Consider the following 16,010-nt stretch of genomic DNA (forward strand, 5'->3'; position numbering starts at 1 on the left):
CTATTGTACAGTGCCCTGGTCCTCGTGCTTCAGTCACTCACTATTGTACAGTGCCCTGCTCCTCGTGCTTCAGTCAGCTCACAATTGTACAGTGCCCTGCTCCTCGTGCTTCAGTCAGCTCACTATTGTACAATGTCCTGCTCTTCGTGCTTCAGTCAGCTCACTATTGTACAGTGTCCTGCTCCTCGTGTTTCAGTCAGCTCACTATGGTACAGTGCCCTGCTCCTCGTGCTTCAGTCCGCTCACTATAGTACAGTGCCCTGGTCCTCGTGCTTCAGTCCACTCACTATTGTACAGTGCCCTGCTCCTCGTGCTTCAGTCAGCTCACTATGGTACAGTGTCCTGCTCCTCGTGCTTCAGTCCGCTCACTATTGTACAGTGCCCTGCTCCTCGTGCTTCAGTCACTCACTATGGTACAGTGCCCTGGTCCTCGTGCTTCAGTCAGCTCACTATTGTACAGTTCCCTGGTCCTCGTGCTTCAGTCAGCTCACTATTGTACAATGTCCTGCTCCTCGTGCTTCAGTCAGCTCACTATTGTACAATGTCCTGCTCCTCGTGCTTCAGTCAGCTCACTATTGTACAGTGTCCTGCTCCTCGTGCTTCAGTCAGCTCACTATTGTACAATGTCCTGCTCCTCGTGCTCCAGTCAGCTTACTATTGTACAATGTCCTGCTCCTCGTGCTTCAGTCACTCACTATGGTACAGTGCCCTGCTCCTCGTGCTTCAGTCAGCTCACTATTGTACAATGTCCTGCTCCTCGTGCTTCAGTCAGCTCACTATTGTACAATGTGCTGCTCCTCGTGCTCCAGTCAGCTTACTATTGTACAATGTCCTGCTCCTCGTGCTTCAGTCACTCACTATGGTACAGTGCCCTGCTCCTCGTGCTTCAGTCAGCTCACTATTGTACAATGTCCTGCTCCTCGTGCTTCAGTCACTCACTATGGTACAGTGCCCTGCTCCTCGTGCTTCAGTCAGCTCACTATTGTACAATGTCCTGCTCCTCGTGCTTCAGTCAGCTCACTATTGTACAATGTCCTGCTCCTCGTGCTCCAGTCAGCTCACTATTGTACAATGTCCTGCTCCTCATGCTTCAGTCACTCACTATGGTACAGTGCCCTGCTCCTCGTGCTTCAGTCAGCTCACTATTGTACAGTGCTCTGGTCCTCGTGCTTCGGTCAGCTCACTATTGTACAATGTCCTGCTCCTCGTGCTTCAGTCAGCTCACTATTGTACAATGTCCTGCTCCTCGTGCTTCAGTCAGCTCACTATTGTACAATGTCCTGCTCCTCGTGCTTCAGTCACTCACTATTGTACAATGTCCTGCTCCTAATGCTTCAGTCAGCTCACTATTGTACAATGTCCTGCTCCTCGTGCTCCAGTCAGTTTACTATTGTACAATGTCCTGCTCCTCGTGCTTCAGTCACTCACTATGGTACAGTGCCCTGCTCCTCGTGCTTCAGTCAGCTCACTATTGTACAGTGCCCTGGTCCTCGTGCTTCGGTCAGCTCACTATTGTACAATGTCCTGCTCCTCGTGCTTCAGTCAGCTCACTATTGTACAATGTCCTGCTCCTCTTGCTCCAGTCAGCTTACTATTGTACAATGTCCTGCTCCTCTTGCTTCAGTCACTCACTATTGGTACAGTGCCCTGCTCCTCGTGCTTCAGTCAGCTCACTATTGTACAGTGCCCTGGTCCTCGTGCTTCGGTCAGCTCACTATTGTACAATGTCCTGCTCCTCGTGCTTCAGTCAGCTCACTATTGTACAATGTCCTGCTCCTCGTGCTCCAGTCAGCTCACTATTGTACAATGTCCTGCTCCTCGTGCTCCAGTCAGCTTACTATTGTACAATGTCCTGCTCCTCGTGCTTCAGTCACTCACTATGGTACAGTGCCCTGCTCCTCGTGCTTCAGTCAGCTCACTATTGTACAGTGCCCTGGTCCTCGTGCTTCGGTCAGCTCACTATTGTACAGTGCCCTGGTCCTCGTGCTTCAGTCAGCTCACTATGGTACAGTGTCCTGGTCCTCGTGCTTCAGTCCGCTCACTATTGTACAGTGCCCTGGTCCTCGTGCTTCAGTCAGCTCACTATTGTACAATGTGCTGCTCCTCGTGCTTCAGTCAGCTCACTATGGTACAGTGTCCTGCTCCTAGTGCTTCAGTCCGCTCACTATTGTACAGTGCCCTGGTCCTCGTGCTTCAGTCAGCTCACTATGTTACAGTGTCCTGCTCCTCGTGCTTCAGTCAGCTCACTATTGTACAGTGCCCTGGTCCTCGTGCTTCAGTCAGCTCACTATTGTACAATGTCCTGCTCCTCGTGCTTCAGTCAGCTCACTATGGTACAGTGCCCTGGTCTCTTTCGATACACAATGTACCGAAATGCTAACATTTTTTTTGTGTTTGGACGTCAGACACCTTGACGAGGCCCATTGCCTCGATGAGATGAACACTGCTCAGTGCCTGATTCAGAAGGAGAAAGTGAACCAGCTGGAACTGAAGGTACGTAGGATACAAGCCATGGACCACCAGGTCGATAATCGTTCATCCACACCATCCTCGACCCGTGTGGGTCTGTGTAGGCAGTGTGGGTCTGTGTGGGTCTGTGTGGGTCTGTGTGGGTCTGTGTGGGTCTGTGTGGGTCTGTGTAGGCAGTGTGGGTCTGTGTAGGCAGTGTGGGTCTGTGTGGGTCTGTGTGGGTCTGTGTAGGCAGTGTGGGTCTGTGTAGGTCTGTGTAGGCAGTGTGGGTCTGTGTAGGCAGTGTGGGTCTGTGTAGGTCTGTGTGGGTCTGTGTAGGTCTGTGTAGGCAGCGTGGGTCTGTGTAGGTCTGTGTAGGTCTGTGTAGGCAGTGTGGGTCTGTGTAGGTCTGTGTGGGTCTGTGTAGGTCTGTGTCGGCAGTGTGGGTCTGTGTAGGTCTGTGTGGGTCTGTGTAGGTCTGTGTAGGCAGTGTGGGTCTGTGTAGGTCTGTGTAGGCAGTGTGGGTCTGTGTAGGTCTGTGTAGGCTGTGTGAACATAAGAACATAAGAAATTGGAGCAGGAGTAGGCCAATCGGCCCCTCGAGCCTGCTCCGCCATTCAATAAGATCATGGCTGATCTGATCCCAACCACAAATCTAAAGAACACAAGAAGTCGGAGCAGGACCCGGCCACATAGCCCCTGGGCCCTCTCCGCCACCCACAGGGCATTGACCGATCCGAACTCAGCTTCATGTCCAATTTCCTGCCTGCTCCCCATAACCCCTAATTCCCTTTCCTTCTAGGAAACTGTCTATTTCTGTTTTAAATTTATCTAATGATGTAGCTTCCACAGCTTCCTGGGGCAGCAAATTCCACAGACCTACCACCCTCTGAGTGAAGAAGTTTCTCCTCATCTCCGTTTTGAAAGAGCAGCCCCTTATTCTAAGATTATGCCCCCTAGTTCTAGTTTCACCCATCTTTGGGAACATCCTTACTGCATCCACCCGATCAAGACCCTTCACAATCTTATATGTTTCAATAAGACCGCCTCTCATTCTTCTGAACTCCAATGAGTAGAGTCCCAATCTACTCAACCTCTCCTCATATGTCCGCCCCCTCATCCCCGGGATTAACCGAGTGAACCTTCTTTGTACTGCCTCGAGAGCAAGTATGTCTTTTCTTAAGTATGGAGACCAAAACTGTATGCAGTATTCCAGGTGCGGTCTCACCAATACCTTATATAACTGCAGCAATACCTCCCTGTTTTTATATTCTATCCCCCTAGCAATAAAAGCCAACATTCCGTTGGCTTTCTTGATCACCTGCTGCACCTGCATACCAACTTTTTGATTTTCTTGCACTAGGACCCCCAGATCCCTTTGTACTGCAGTACTTTCCAGTCTCTCGCCATTAAGAAAATAACTTGCTCTCTGATTTTTCCTGCCAAAGTGCATAACCTCACATTTTCCAATATTATATTGCATCTGCCAAATCTCCGCCCACTCACCCAGCCTGTCTATAACGATTATCGACCTGGTGTGGGTCTGTGTAGGTCTGTGTAGGCAGTGTGGGTCTGTGTAGGTCTGTGTAGGCTGTGTGGGTCTGTGTAGGTCTGTGTAGGCAGTGTGGGTCAGTGTGGGTCTGTGTCGGTCTGTGTGGGCCTGTGTAGGCAGTGTGGGTCTGTGTCGGTCTGTGTGGGCCTGTGTAGGCAGTGTGGGTCTGTGTAGGTCTGTGTGGGTCTGTGTAGGCAGTGTGGGTCTGTGTAGGTCTGTGTGGGTCTGTGTAGGCAGTGTGGGTCTGTGTGGGTCTGTGTAGGTCTGTATAGGCAGTGTGGGTCTGTGTGGGTCTGTGTAGGCTGTGTGGGTCTGTGTAGGTCTGTGTCGGTCTGTGTGGGTCTGTGTAGGCAGTGTGGGTCTGTGTAGGCAGTGTGGGTCTGTGTAGGCAGTGTGGGTCTGTGTGGGTCTGTGTAGGCAGTGTGGGTCTGTGTAGGCAGTGTGGGTCTGTGTAGGTCTGTGTAGGCAGTGTGGGTCTGTGTCGGTCTGTGTGGGTCTGTGTAGGCAGTGTGGGTCTGTGTAGGCAGTGTGGGTCTGTGTAGGCAGTGTGGGTCTGTGTGGGTCTGTGTAGGTCTGTGTAGGCAGTGTGGGTCTGTGTAGGCAGTGTGGGTCTGTGTGGGTCTGTGTAGGCAGTGTGGGTCTGTGTAGGTCTGTGTAGGCAGTGTGGGTCTGTGTAGGTCTGTGTAGGCAGTGTGGGTCTGTGTAGGTCTGTGTAGGCAGTGTGGGTCTGTGTAGGTCTGTGTGGGTCTGTGTAGGTCTGTGTAGGCAGTGTGGGTCTGTGTAGGTCTGTGTAGGCAGTGTGGGTCTGTGTAGGTCTGTGTAGGCTGTGTGGGTCTGTGTAGGTCTGTGTAGGCAGTGTGGGTCTGTGTAGGTCTGTGTAGGCTGTGTGGGTCTGTGTAGGTCTGTGTGGGTCTGTGTCGGTCTGTGTGGGCCTGTGTAGGCAGTGTGGGTCTGTGTAGGTCTGTGTGGGTCTGTGTAGGCAGTGTGGGTCTGTGTAGGTCTGTGTGGGTCTGTGTAGGCAGTGTGGGTCTGTGTGGGTCTGTGTAGGTCTGTATAGGCAGTGTGGGTCTGTGTGGGTCTGTGTAAGCTGTGTGGGTCTGTGTGGGTCTGTGTGGGTCTGTGTAGGTCTGTGTCGGTCTGTGTGGGTCTGTGTAGGCAGTGTGGGTCTGTGTAGGCAGTGTGGGTCTGTGTAGGCAGTGTGGGTCTGTGTAGGCAGTGTGGGTCTGTGTGGGTATGTGTAGGCAGTGTGGGTCTGTGTAGGCAGTGTGGGTCTGTGTAGGCAGTGTGGGTCTGTGTGGGTCTGTGTAGGCAGTGTGGGTCTGTGTAGGCAGTGTGGGTCTGTGTGGGTCTGTGTAGGCAGTGTGGGTCTGTGTAGGCAGTGTGGGTCTGTGTGGGTCTGTGTAGGCAGTGTGGGTCTGTGTAGGCAGTGTGGGTCTGTGTAGGCAGTGTGGGTCTGTGTGGGTCTGTGTAGGCAGTGTGGGTCTGTGTAGGCAGTGTGGGTCTGTGTAGGCAGTGTAGGTCTGTGTGGGTCTGTGTAGGCAGTGTGGGTCTGTGTAGGCAGTGTGGGTCTGTGTGGGTCTGTGTAGGCAGTGTGGGTCTGTGTAGGCAGTGTGGGTCTGTGTGGGTCTGTGTAGGCAGTGTAGGTCTGTGTAGGCAGTGTGGGTCTGTGTCGAGCAGGGCGAGACGGCCAGCAGAATTTGGATTGGTTGGGCCAGATTAGAACCATCGAGTGGTAACAGCACAGAAGGAGGCCATTTGGCCCATCAGTGCTGGCTCTTTGAAAGAGCTAGCCAATCAGTCCCACTCCCCCGCTCTTTCCCCATAGCCCTGCAAATGTTTTCCTTTCAAGCCTTTATCCAATTGGCTGCTCATCCATTTCATTGCTGTTTGTGGGATCATGCTGTGCACCAAATTGTGTCTATCCACATAACAACAGTAACTGCACTTCAAACTAATTCACTGTTGGTGAAAGGGTTTCAGACATCGTGGAATAAATCTGCACATATATGTGAGCCAATCGATCACTGGGTCTAACTCTGATACACGTGGGATTCACTCAAAGTCCGAGATGTCTTGCTGTGGTTTACAATTCACCAATTCAGTTAATGGTTGTAAGGAGATTAAATCGAATGTACAGCACAGAAACAGGCCATTCGGCCCAACTGGTCCATGCTGGTGTTTATGCTCCACACGAGCGGAGTCTGAGTTTGGCACTAAGTTGCAGTTTTGTTCTCATTCTGTTTAGCTGGAGTTCGAGAAGGACCGTCTTCAGGCCATGCAAACACAGCTGAAGATTAACCTGCCAGAACAGCATGTGCTCTGCACTCCAGTGAGTACGGGGGCTGAGGGGGAATGTAAATCAGGGGCACAGTCTGCCTCTGATTATCACAGCTTGCTCAGGGTTGGGAGCAAGACAATCAAATATCATTTCACGCCATAAGGACATAAGAAATAGGAGCAGGAGTAGGCCATTCAGCCCCTCGAGCCTGCTCCGCCATTCAATCAGATCATGGCTGATCTTCAACCTCAACTCCACTTTCCTGCCCGATCCCCATATCCCTTGATTCCCTTAGAATCCAAAAATCTATCAATCTCAGCCTTGAATATACTCAATGATTCACCATCCACAGCCCTCTGGGGTAGAGAATTCCAAATGTTCACCACCCTCTGAGTGAAGAAACTCCTCCTCATCTCAGTCTTGAATGGCCGACCCCTTATCCTGAGACTATGCCCCCTAGTTCTAGACTCTCCATCCATGGTAAACAGGCAGCATTAGAGCAGGCGAGTGCGGGACTCTCCCACATCGACCCAATGGACATTACTGGACGTTATTAAAGGGGACGGCAGAATTCTCGCATTAGTGGTAAAATCAATTACCGATAAGGTCAGACAGTCCTAGATCACATTCCCGTTGACCCAGCCACAGCGGGAGTAGGGCTCAGTGCCGCTCGGTTAGGGAAGGGAGATATCAGCCAGGGTTCCTGTTCCTGATCAGTTGCCAGTGACTCCTGTGCATACGGGTGTCAGGTGAGGAGAGCTGTGATCCCTCCCGGTCAAATAGCCTACTGGCTATCAACATCTAGAAAACCAGTGACCAGGGAGTCATTGCCTTCAGCCAGTGGGGTGGGCCAATCGGGAAAATGGAAGCAGACAAGCGGGGACAGCTGACGAAGAAATGTGAGTGAAGGTTAATGAAATGTTTGGATGTAACGTCTTTCTGTTCCTATCCCTAAGAAAGTGTCGGAGAGTCCTGTGAAGAACGTGCCTCTATCCTGCAATGGGGCATTGATCTCAACATGGCCCAGGCTTGGGGGATCAACTCTCGCGGGCATGGGTGAGAGTTTGGCACTGACTCGACATGGTCCCTGGGATAAACACAGCACTCTCCCCTCAGGTAATGCAGCTCACACCATTCTGGTGACCATTTGGCACATGGAGATATTCGGGAGAGGCCAGCGATCCAGCTGATGCCAATCACTGGCACTCAATGGAGCTGAGACTTCACTGAACACCAGGCATCGTGCTGATGCCAGCTGTCTTCATTTTAAACTTTGGGCCTTGGAGAAAGAAATTTCCAGCCTTTGATCGAAGCACCAATCGGGACGACAGTCCAGTTGGAAGCATATTCTGTTCTGAAGGGAGTGATCAAGGCGATTCATTGAAACAGGGTTCATTATAAAGGGTTTCACTGTAACAGGGTTCATTATAAAGGGTTTCACTGTAACAGGGTTCATTATAAAGGGTTTCACTGCAACAGGGTTCATTATAAAGGGTTTCACTGTAACAGGGTTCATTATAAAGGGTTTCACTGTAACAGGGTTCATTATAAAGGGTTTCACTGTAACAGGGTTCATTATAAAGGGTTTCACTGTAACAGGGTTCATTATAAAGGGTTTCACTGTAACAGGGTTCATGATAAAGGGTTTCACTGTAACAGGGTTCATGAAAAAGGGTTTCACTGTAACAGGGTTCATTATAAAGGGTTTCACTGTAACAGGGTTCATTATAAAGGGATTCACTGTAACAGGGTTCATTGTAATGTGTTTCAATGTAACAGGGTTCATTATAAAGGGTTTCACTGTAACAGGGTTCATTATAAAGGGTTTCACTGTAACAGGGTTCATTATAAAGGGTTTCACTGTAACAGGGTTCATTATAAAGGGTTTCACTGTAACAGGGTTCATTATAAAGGGGTTTCACTGTAACAGGGTTCATTATAAAGGGTTTCACTGTAACAGGGTTCATTATAAAGGGTTTCACTGTAACAGGGTTCATTATAAAGGGTTTCACTGTAACAGGGTTCATTATAAAGTGTTTCACTGTAACAGGGTTCATTATAAAGGGTTTCACTGTAACAGGGTTCATTATAATGCGTTTCACTGTAACAGGGTTCATTATAAAGGGTTTCACTGCAACAGGGTTCATTATAAAGGGTTTCACTGTAACAGGGTTCATTATAAAGGGTTTCACTGTAACAGGGTTCATTATAAAGGGTTTCACTGTAACAGGGTTCATTATAAAGGGTTTCACTGTAACAGGGTTCATTATAAAGGGTTTCACTGTAACAGGGTTCATTATAAAGGGTTTCACTGTAACAGGGTTCATTATAAAGGGTTTCACTGCAACAGGGTTCATTATAAAGGGGTTTCACTGTAACAGGGTTCATTATAAAGGGTTTCACTGTAACAGGGTTCATTATAAAGGGTTTCACTGTAACAGGGTTCATTATAAAGGGTTTCACTGTAACAGGGTTCATTATAAAGGGTTTCACTGTAACAGGGTTCATTATAAAGGGTTTCACTGTAACAGGGTTCATTATAAAGGGTTTCACTGTAACAGGGTTCATTATAAAGGGTTTCACTGTAACAGGGTTCATTATAAAGTGTTTCACTGTAACAGGGTTCATTATAAAAGGTTTCACTGTAACAGGGTTCATTATAAAGGGTTTCACTGTAACAGGGTTCATTATAAAGGGTTTCACTGTGACAGGGTTCATTATAAAGGGATTCACTGTAACAGGGTTCATTATAAAGGGTTTCACTGTAACAGGGTTCATTATAAAGGGTTTCACTGTAACAGGGTTCATTATAAAGGGTTTCACTGTAACAGGGTTCATTATAATGTGTTTCAGTGTAACAGGGTTCATTATAAAGGGTTTCACTGTAACAGGGTTCATTATAAAGGGTTTCACTGTAACAGGGTTCATTATAAAGGGTTTCACTGTAACAGGGTTCATTATAAAGGGTTTCACTGTAACAGGGTTCATTATAAAGGGATTCACTGTAACAGGGTTCATTATAATGTGTTTCACTGTAACAGGGTTCATTATAAAGGGTTTCACTGTAACAGGGTTCATTATAAAGGGGATTCACTGTAACAGGGTTCATTGTAAAGGGTTTCACTGTAACAGGGTTCATTATAAAGGGTTTCACTGTAACAGGGTTCATTATAAAGGGATTCACTGTAACAGGGTTCATTATAAAGGGTTTCACTGTAACAGGGTTCATTATAAAGGGTTTCACTGTAACAGGGTTCATTATAAAGGGTTTCACTGTAACAGGGTTCATTATAAAGGGTTTCGCTGTAACAGGGTTCATTATAATGTGTTTCACTGTAACAGGGTTCATTGTAAAGGGTTTCACTGTAACAGGGTTCATTATAATGTTTTTCACTGTAACAGGGTTCATGAAAAAGGGTTTCACTGTAACAGGGTTCATTATAAAGGGTTTCACTGTAACAGGGTTCATGAAAAAGGGTTTCACTGTAACAGGGTTAATTATGGAGGGTTTCACTGTAACAGGGTTCATTATAAAGGGGTTTCACTGTAACAGGGTTCATTATGGAGGGTTTCACTGTAACAGGGTTCATTATAAAGGGGTTTCACTGTAACAGGGTTCATTATAAAGGGATTCACTGTAACAGGGTTCATTATAATGTGTTTCACTGTAACAGGGTTCATTATAAAGGGTTTCACTGTAACAGGGTTCATTATAAAGGGTTTCACTGTAACAGGGTTCATTATAAAGGGTTTCACTGTAACAGGGTTCATTATAAAGGGTTTCACTGTAACAGGGTTCATTATAAAGGGTTTCACTGTAACAGGGTTCATTATAAAGGGTTTCACTGTAACAGGGTTCATTATAAAGGGTTTCACTGTAACAGGGTTCATTATAAAGGGTTTCACTGTAACAGGGTTCATTATAAAGGGTTTCACTGCAACAGGGTTCATTATAAAGGGGTTTCACTGTAACAGGGTTCATTATAAAGGGTTTCACTGTAACAGGGTTCATTATAAAGGGTTTCACTGTAACAGGGTTCATTATAATGTGTTTCACTGTAACAGGGTTCATTATAAAGGGTTTCACTGTAACAGGGTTCATTATAAAGGGTTTCACTGTAACAGGGTTCATTATAAAGGGTTTCACTGTAACAGGGTTCATTATAAAGGGTTTCACTGTAACAGGGTTCATTATAAAGGGTTTCACTGTAACAGGGTTCATTATAAAGTGTTTCACTGTAACAGGGTTCATTATAAAAGGTTTCACTGTAACAGGGTTCATTATAAAGGGTTTCACTGTAACAGGGTTCATTATAAAGGGTTTCACTGTGACAGGGTTCATTATAAAGGGATTCACTGTAACAGGGTTCATTATAAAGGGTTTCACTGTAACAGGGTTCATTATAAAGGGTTTCACTGTAACAGGGTTCATTATAAAGGGTTTCACTGTAACAGGGTTCATTATAATGTGTTTCACTGTAACAGGGTTCATTATAAAGGGTTTCACTGTAACAGGGTTCATTATAAAGGGTTTCACTGTAACAGGGTTCATTATAAAGGGTTTCACTGTAACAGGGTTCATTATAATGTGTTTCACTGTAACAGGGTTCATTATAAAGGGTTTCACTGTAACAGGGTTCATTATAAAGGGTTTCACTGTAACAGGGTTCATTATAATGTGTTTCACTGTAACAGGGTTCATTATAAAGGGATTCACTGTAACAGGATTCATTATAAAGGGTTTCACTGTAACAGGGTTCATTATAAAGGGTTTCACTGTAACAGGGTTCATTATAATGTGTTTCACTGTAACAGGGTTCATTATAAAGGGATTCACTGTAACAGGATTCATTATAAAGGGTTTCACTGTAACAGGGTTCATTATAAAGGGTTTCACTGTAACAGGGTTCATTATAAAGGGTTTCACTGTAACAGGGTTCATTATAAAGGGTTTCACTGTAACAGGGTTCATTATAAAGGGTTTCACTGTAACAGGGTTCATTATAAAGGGATTCACTGTAACAGGGTTCATTATAAAGGGTTTCACTGTAACAGGGTTCATTATAAAGGGTTTCACTGTAACAGGGTTCATTATAAAGGGTTTCACTGCAACAGGGTTCATTATAAAGGTTTTCACTGTAACAGGGTTCATTATAAAGGGTTTCACTGTAACAGGGTTCATTATAAAGGGTTTCACTGTAACAGGGTTCATTATAAAGGGATTCACTGTAAGTGAATACTCTACAAAGAGGTTTCAGTCTTGTGATAATTCACAATTTCTCGTCAATCCCCTAACTTTTGTCCTTTAATTTATTTCTCTATTTCTCATTCAGATATCAATCCGAGTTTGGAATATTATAAAATCTGCAATGTGCGTCCTCCATTAACCTATGCTGCATTGATTAGATGGGTGAGTAAACCACAAGTGTTCAGGCCTCCTGTATGGTCCACATAGTAAACCATCTCAGTGTAAGAATCTGATATACCCCACACCCCTCACTGATATACCCCACACCCCTCACTGATATACCCCACACCCCTCACTGATATACCCCACACCCCTCACTGATATACCCCACACCCCTCACTGATATACCCCACACCCCTCACTGATATACCCCACACCCACACTGATATACCCCACACCCCTCACTGATATACCCCACACCCCTCACTGATATACCCACACCCCTCACTGATATAGCCCACACCCCTCCCTGATATACCCCACACCCCTCACTGATATACCCCACACCCCTCCCTGATATACCCCACACCCCTCACTGATATACCCCACACCCACACTGATATACCCCACAACCCTCCCTGATATACCCCACACCCCTCCCTGATATACCCCACACCCCTCACTGATATACCCCACACCCACACTGATATACCCCACACCCCTCACTGATATACCCCACACCCACACTGATATACCCCACACCCACACTGATATACCCCACACCCCTCACTGATATACCCCACAACCCTCCCTGATATACCCCACAACCCTCCCTGATATACCCCACACACCTCACTGATATACCCCACACCCCTCACTGATATACCCCACACCCACACTGATATACCCCACACCCCTCACTGATATACCCCACACCCCTCACTGATATACCCCACACCCCTCACTGATATACCCCACACCCACACTGATATACCCCACACCCCTCACTGATATACCCCACACCCCTCACTGATATACCCACACCCCTCACTGATATAGCCCACACCCCTCCCTGATATACCCCACACCCCTCACTGATATACCCCACACCCCTCACTGATATACCCCACACCCACACTGATATACCCCACACCCCTCACTGATATACCCCACACCCCTCACTGATATACCCACACCCCTCACTGATATAGCCCACACCCCTCCCTGATATACCCCACACCCCTCACTGATATACCCCACACCCCTCCCTGATATACCCCACACCCCTCACTGATATACCCCACACCCACACTGATATACCCCACAACCCTCCCTGATATACCCCACACCCCTCCCTGATATACCCCACACCCCTCACTGATATACCCCACACCCACACTGATATACCCCACACCCCTCACTGATATACCCCACACCCACACTGATATACCCCACACCCACACTGATATACCCCACACCCCTCACTGATATACCCCACAACCCTCCCTGATATACCCCACAACCCTCCCTGATATACCCCACACACCTCACTGATATACCCCACACCCCTCACTGATATACCCCACACCCACACTGATATACCCCACACCCCTCCCTGATATACCCCACACCCCTCGCTGATATACCCCACACCCCTCGCTGATATACCCCACACCCCTCGCTGATATACCCCACACCCACACTGATATACCCCACACCCCTCCCTGATATACCCCACACCCCTCACTGATATACCCCACACCCCTCACTGATATACCCCACACCCACACTGATATACCCCACACCCCTCACTGATATACCCCACACCCCTCCCTGATATACCCCACACCCCTCGCTGATATACCCCACACCCCTCCCTGATATACCCCACACCCCTCACTGATATACCCCACACCCGTCCCTGATATACCCCACACCCACACTGATATACCCCACACCCCTCACTGATATACCCCACACCCCTCACTGATATACCCCACATCCCTCACTGATATACCCCACACCCCTCCCTGATATACCCCACACCCCTCACTGATATACCCCACACCCCTCACTGATATACCCCACACCCCTCACTGATATACCCCACACCCCTCACTGATATACCCCACACCCCTCACTGATATACCCCACACCCCACTCTGATATACCCCACACCCCTCACTGATATACCCCACACCCCTCACTGTAACTCTGATATACCCCACACCCCTTACTGTAACACTCTGATATACCCCACACCCCTCACTGTAACACTCTGATATATCCCACACCCCTCACTGTAACACTCTGATATACCCCACACCCCTCACTGTAACACACTGATATATCCCGCACCCCTCACTGTAACACTCTGATATACCCCACACCCCTCACTGTAACACTCTGATATACCCCACACCCCTCACTGTAACACTGATATACCCCACACCCCTCACTGTAACACTCTGATATACCCCACACCCCTCACTGTAACACTGATATATCCCACACCTCTCACTGTAACACTCTGATATATCCCACACCCCTCACTGTAACACACTGATATACCCCACACCCCTCACTGTAACACTGATATGCCCCGCACCCCTCACTGTAACACTCTGATATACCCCACACCCCTCACTGTAACACTCTGATATACCCCACACCCCTCACTGTAACACTCTGATATATCCCACACCCCTCACTGTAACACTGATATACCCCACACCCCTCACTGTAACACTCTGATATATCCCACACCCCTCAGTGTAACACCCTGATATACCCCACACCCCTCACTGTAACACTCTGATATATCCCACACCCCTCACTGTAACACTCTGATATATCCCACACCCCTCACTGTAACACTCTGATATACCCCACACCCCTCACTGTAACACTCTGATATACCCCACACCCCTCACTCTATCACTCTGATATATCCCACACCCCTCACTGTAACACCCTGATATACCCCACACCCCTCACTGTAACACTCTGATATACCCCACATCCCTCACTGTAACACTGATATACCCCACACCCCTCACTGTAACACTCTGATATACCCCACACCCCACACTGTAACACTCTGATATACCCCACACCCCTCACTGTAACACTCTGATATATCCCACACCCCTCACTGTAACACTCTGATATACCCCACACCCCTCACTGTAACACTCTGATATACCCCACACCCCTCACTGTAACACTCTGATATACCCCACACCTCTCACTGTAACACTCTGATATACCCCACACCCCTCACTGTAACACTCTGATATATCCCACACCCCTCACTGTAACACTCTGATATACCCCACACCCCTCACTGTAACACTCTGATATACCCCACACCCCTCACTGTAACACTCTGATATATCCCACACCCCTCACTGTAACACTCTGATATATCCCACACCCCTCACTGTAACACTCTGATATATCCCACACCCCTCACTGTAACACTCTGATATATCCCACACCCCTCACTGTAACACTCTGATATACCCCACACCCCTCACTGTAACACTCTGATATACCCCACACCCCTCACTGTAACACTCTGATATATCCCACACCCCTCACTGTAAAACTCTGATATACCCCACACCCCTCACTGTAACACTCTGATATACCCCACACCCCTCACTGTAACACTCTGATATATCCCACACCCCTCACTGTAACACTCTGATATATCCCACACCCCTCACTGTAACACTCTGATATACCCCACACCCCTCACTGTAACACTCTGATATACCCCACACCCCTCACTGTAACACTCTGATATACCCCACACCCCTCACTGTAACACTCTGATATATCCCACACCCCTCACTGTAACACTCTGATATATCCCACACCCCTCACTGTAAAACTCTGATACACCCCACACCCCTCACTGTAACACTCTGATATACCCCACACCCCTCACTGTAACACTCTGATATACCCCACACCCCTCACTGTAACACTCTGATATATCCCACACCCCTCACTGTAACACTCTGATATACCCCACACCCCTCACTGTAACACTCTGATATATCCCACACCCCTCACTGTAACACTCTGATATATCCCACACCTCTCACTGTAACACTCTGATATATCCCACACCCCTCACTGTAACACTCTGATATACCCCACACCCCTCACTGTAACACTCTGATATATCCCACACCCCTCACTGTAACACTCTGATATATCCCACACCCCTCACTGTAAAACTCTGATATACCCCACACCCCTCACTGTAACACTCTGATATACCCCACACCCCTCACTGTAACACACTGATATACCCCACACCCCTCACTGTAACACTCTGATATATCCCACACCTCTCACTGTAACACTCTGATATACCCCACACCCCTCACTGTAACACTCTGATATACCCCACACCCCTCACTGTAACACTCTGATATATCCCACACCTCTCACTGTAACACTCTGATATATCCCACACACCTCACTGTAACACTCTGATATACCCCACACCCCTCACTGTAACACTCTGA

The 16,010-nt window shown here is 47.7% G+C and overlaps 1 protein-coding gene across 1 annotated transcript in view; it reads left to right on the forward strand.

Moving 5' to 3' along the window:
* The window catches only part of LOC137311392 (forkhead box protein P3-like), a 78,912-nt gene that overhangs the window by 46,057 nt on the left and 16,845 nt on the right, over positions 1-16,010 (forward strand). Inside the window, exons 4-7 of the mRNA XM_067978633.1 lie at positions 2,406-2,493; positions 6,246-6,329; positions 7,235-7,394; positions 11,612-11,688. Of these exons, the coding sequence (XP_067834734.1) occupies positions 2,437-2,493; positions 6,246-6,329; positions 7,235-7,394; positions 11,612-11,688 (378 nt within the window). The 5' untranslated portion in view covers positions 2,406-2,436. The remainder of the gene's footprint in view (positions 1-2,405; positions 2,494-6,245; positions 6,330-7,234; positions 7,395-11,611; positions 11,689-16,010) is intronic.

Source organism: Heptranchias perlo, unplaced genomic scaffold (genome assembly GCF_035084215.1).
Source record: "Heptranchias perlo isolate sHepPer1 unplaced genomic scaffold, sHepPer1.hap1 HAP1_SCAFFOLD_333, whole genome shotgun sequence".
NCBI classification, from domain to species: domain Eukaryota; kingdom Metazoa; phylum Chordata; class Chondrichthyes; order Hexanchiformes; family Hexanchidae; genus Heptranchias; species Heptranchias perlo.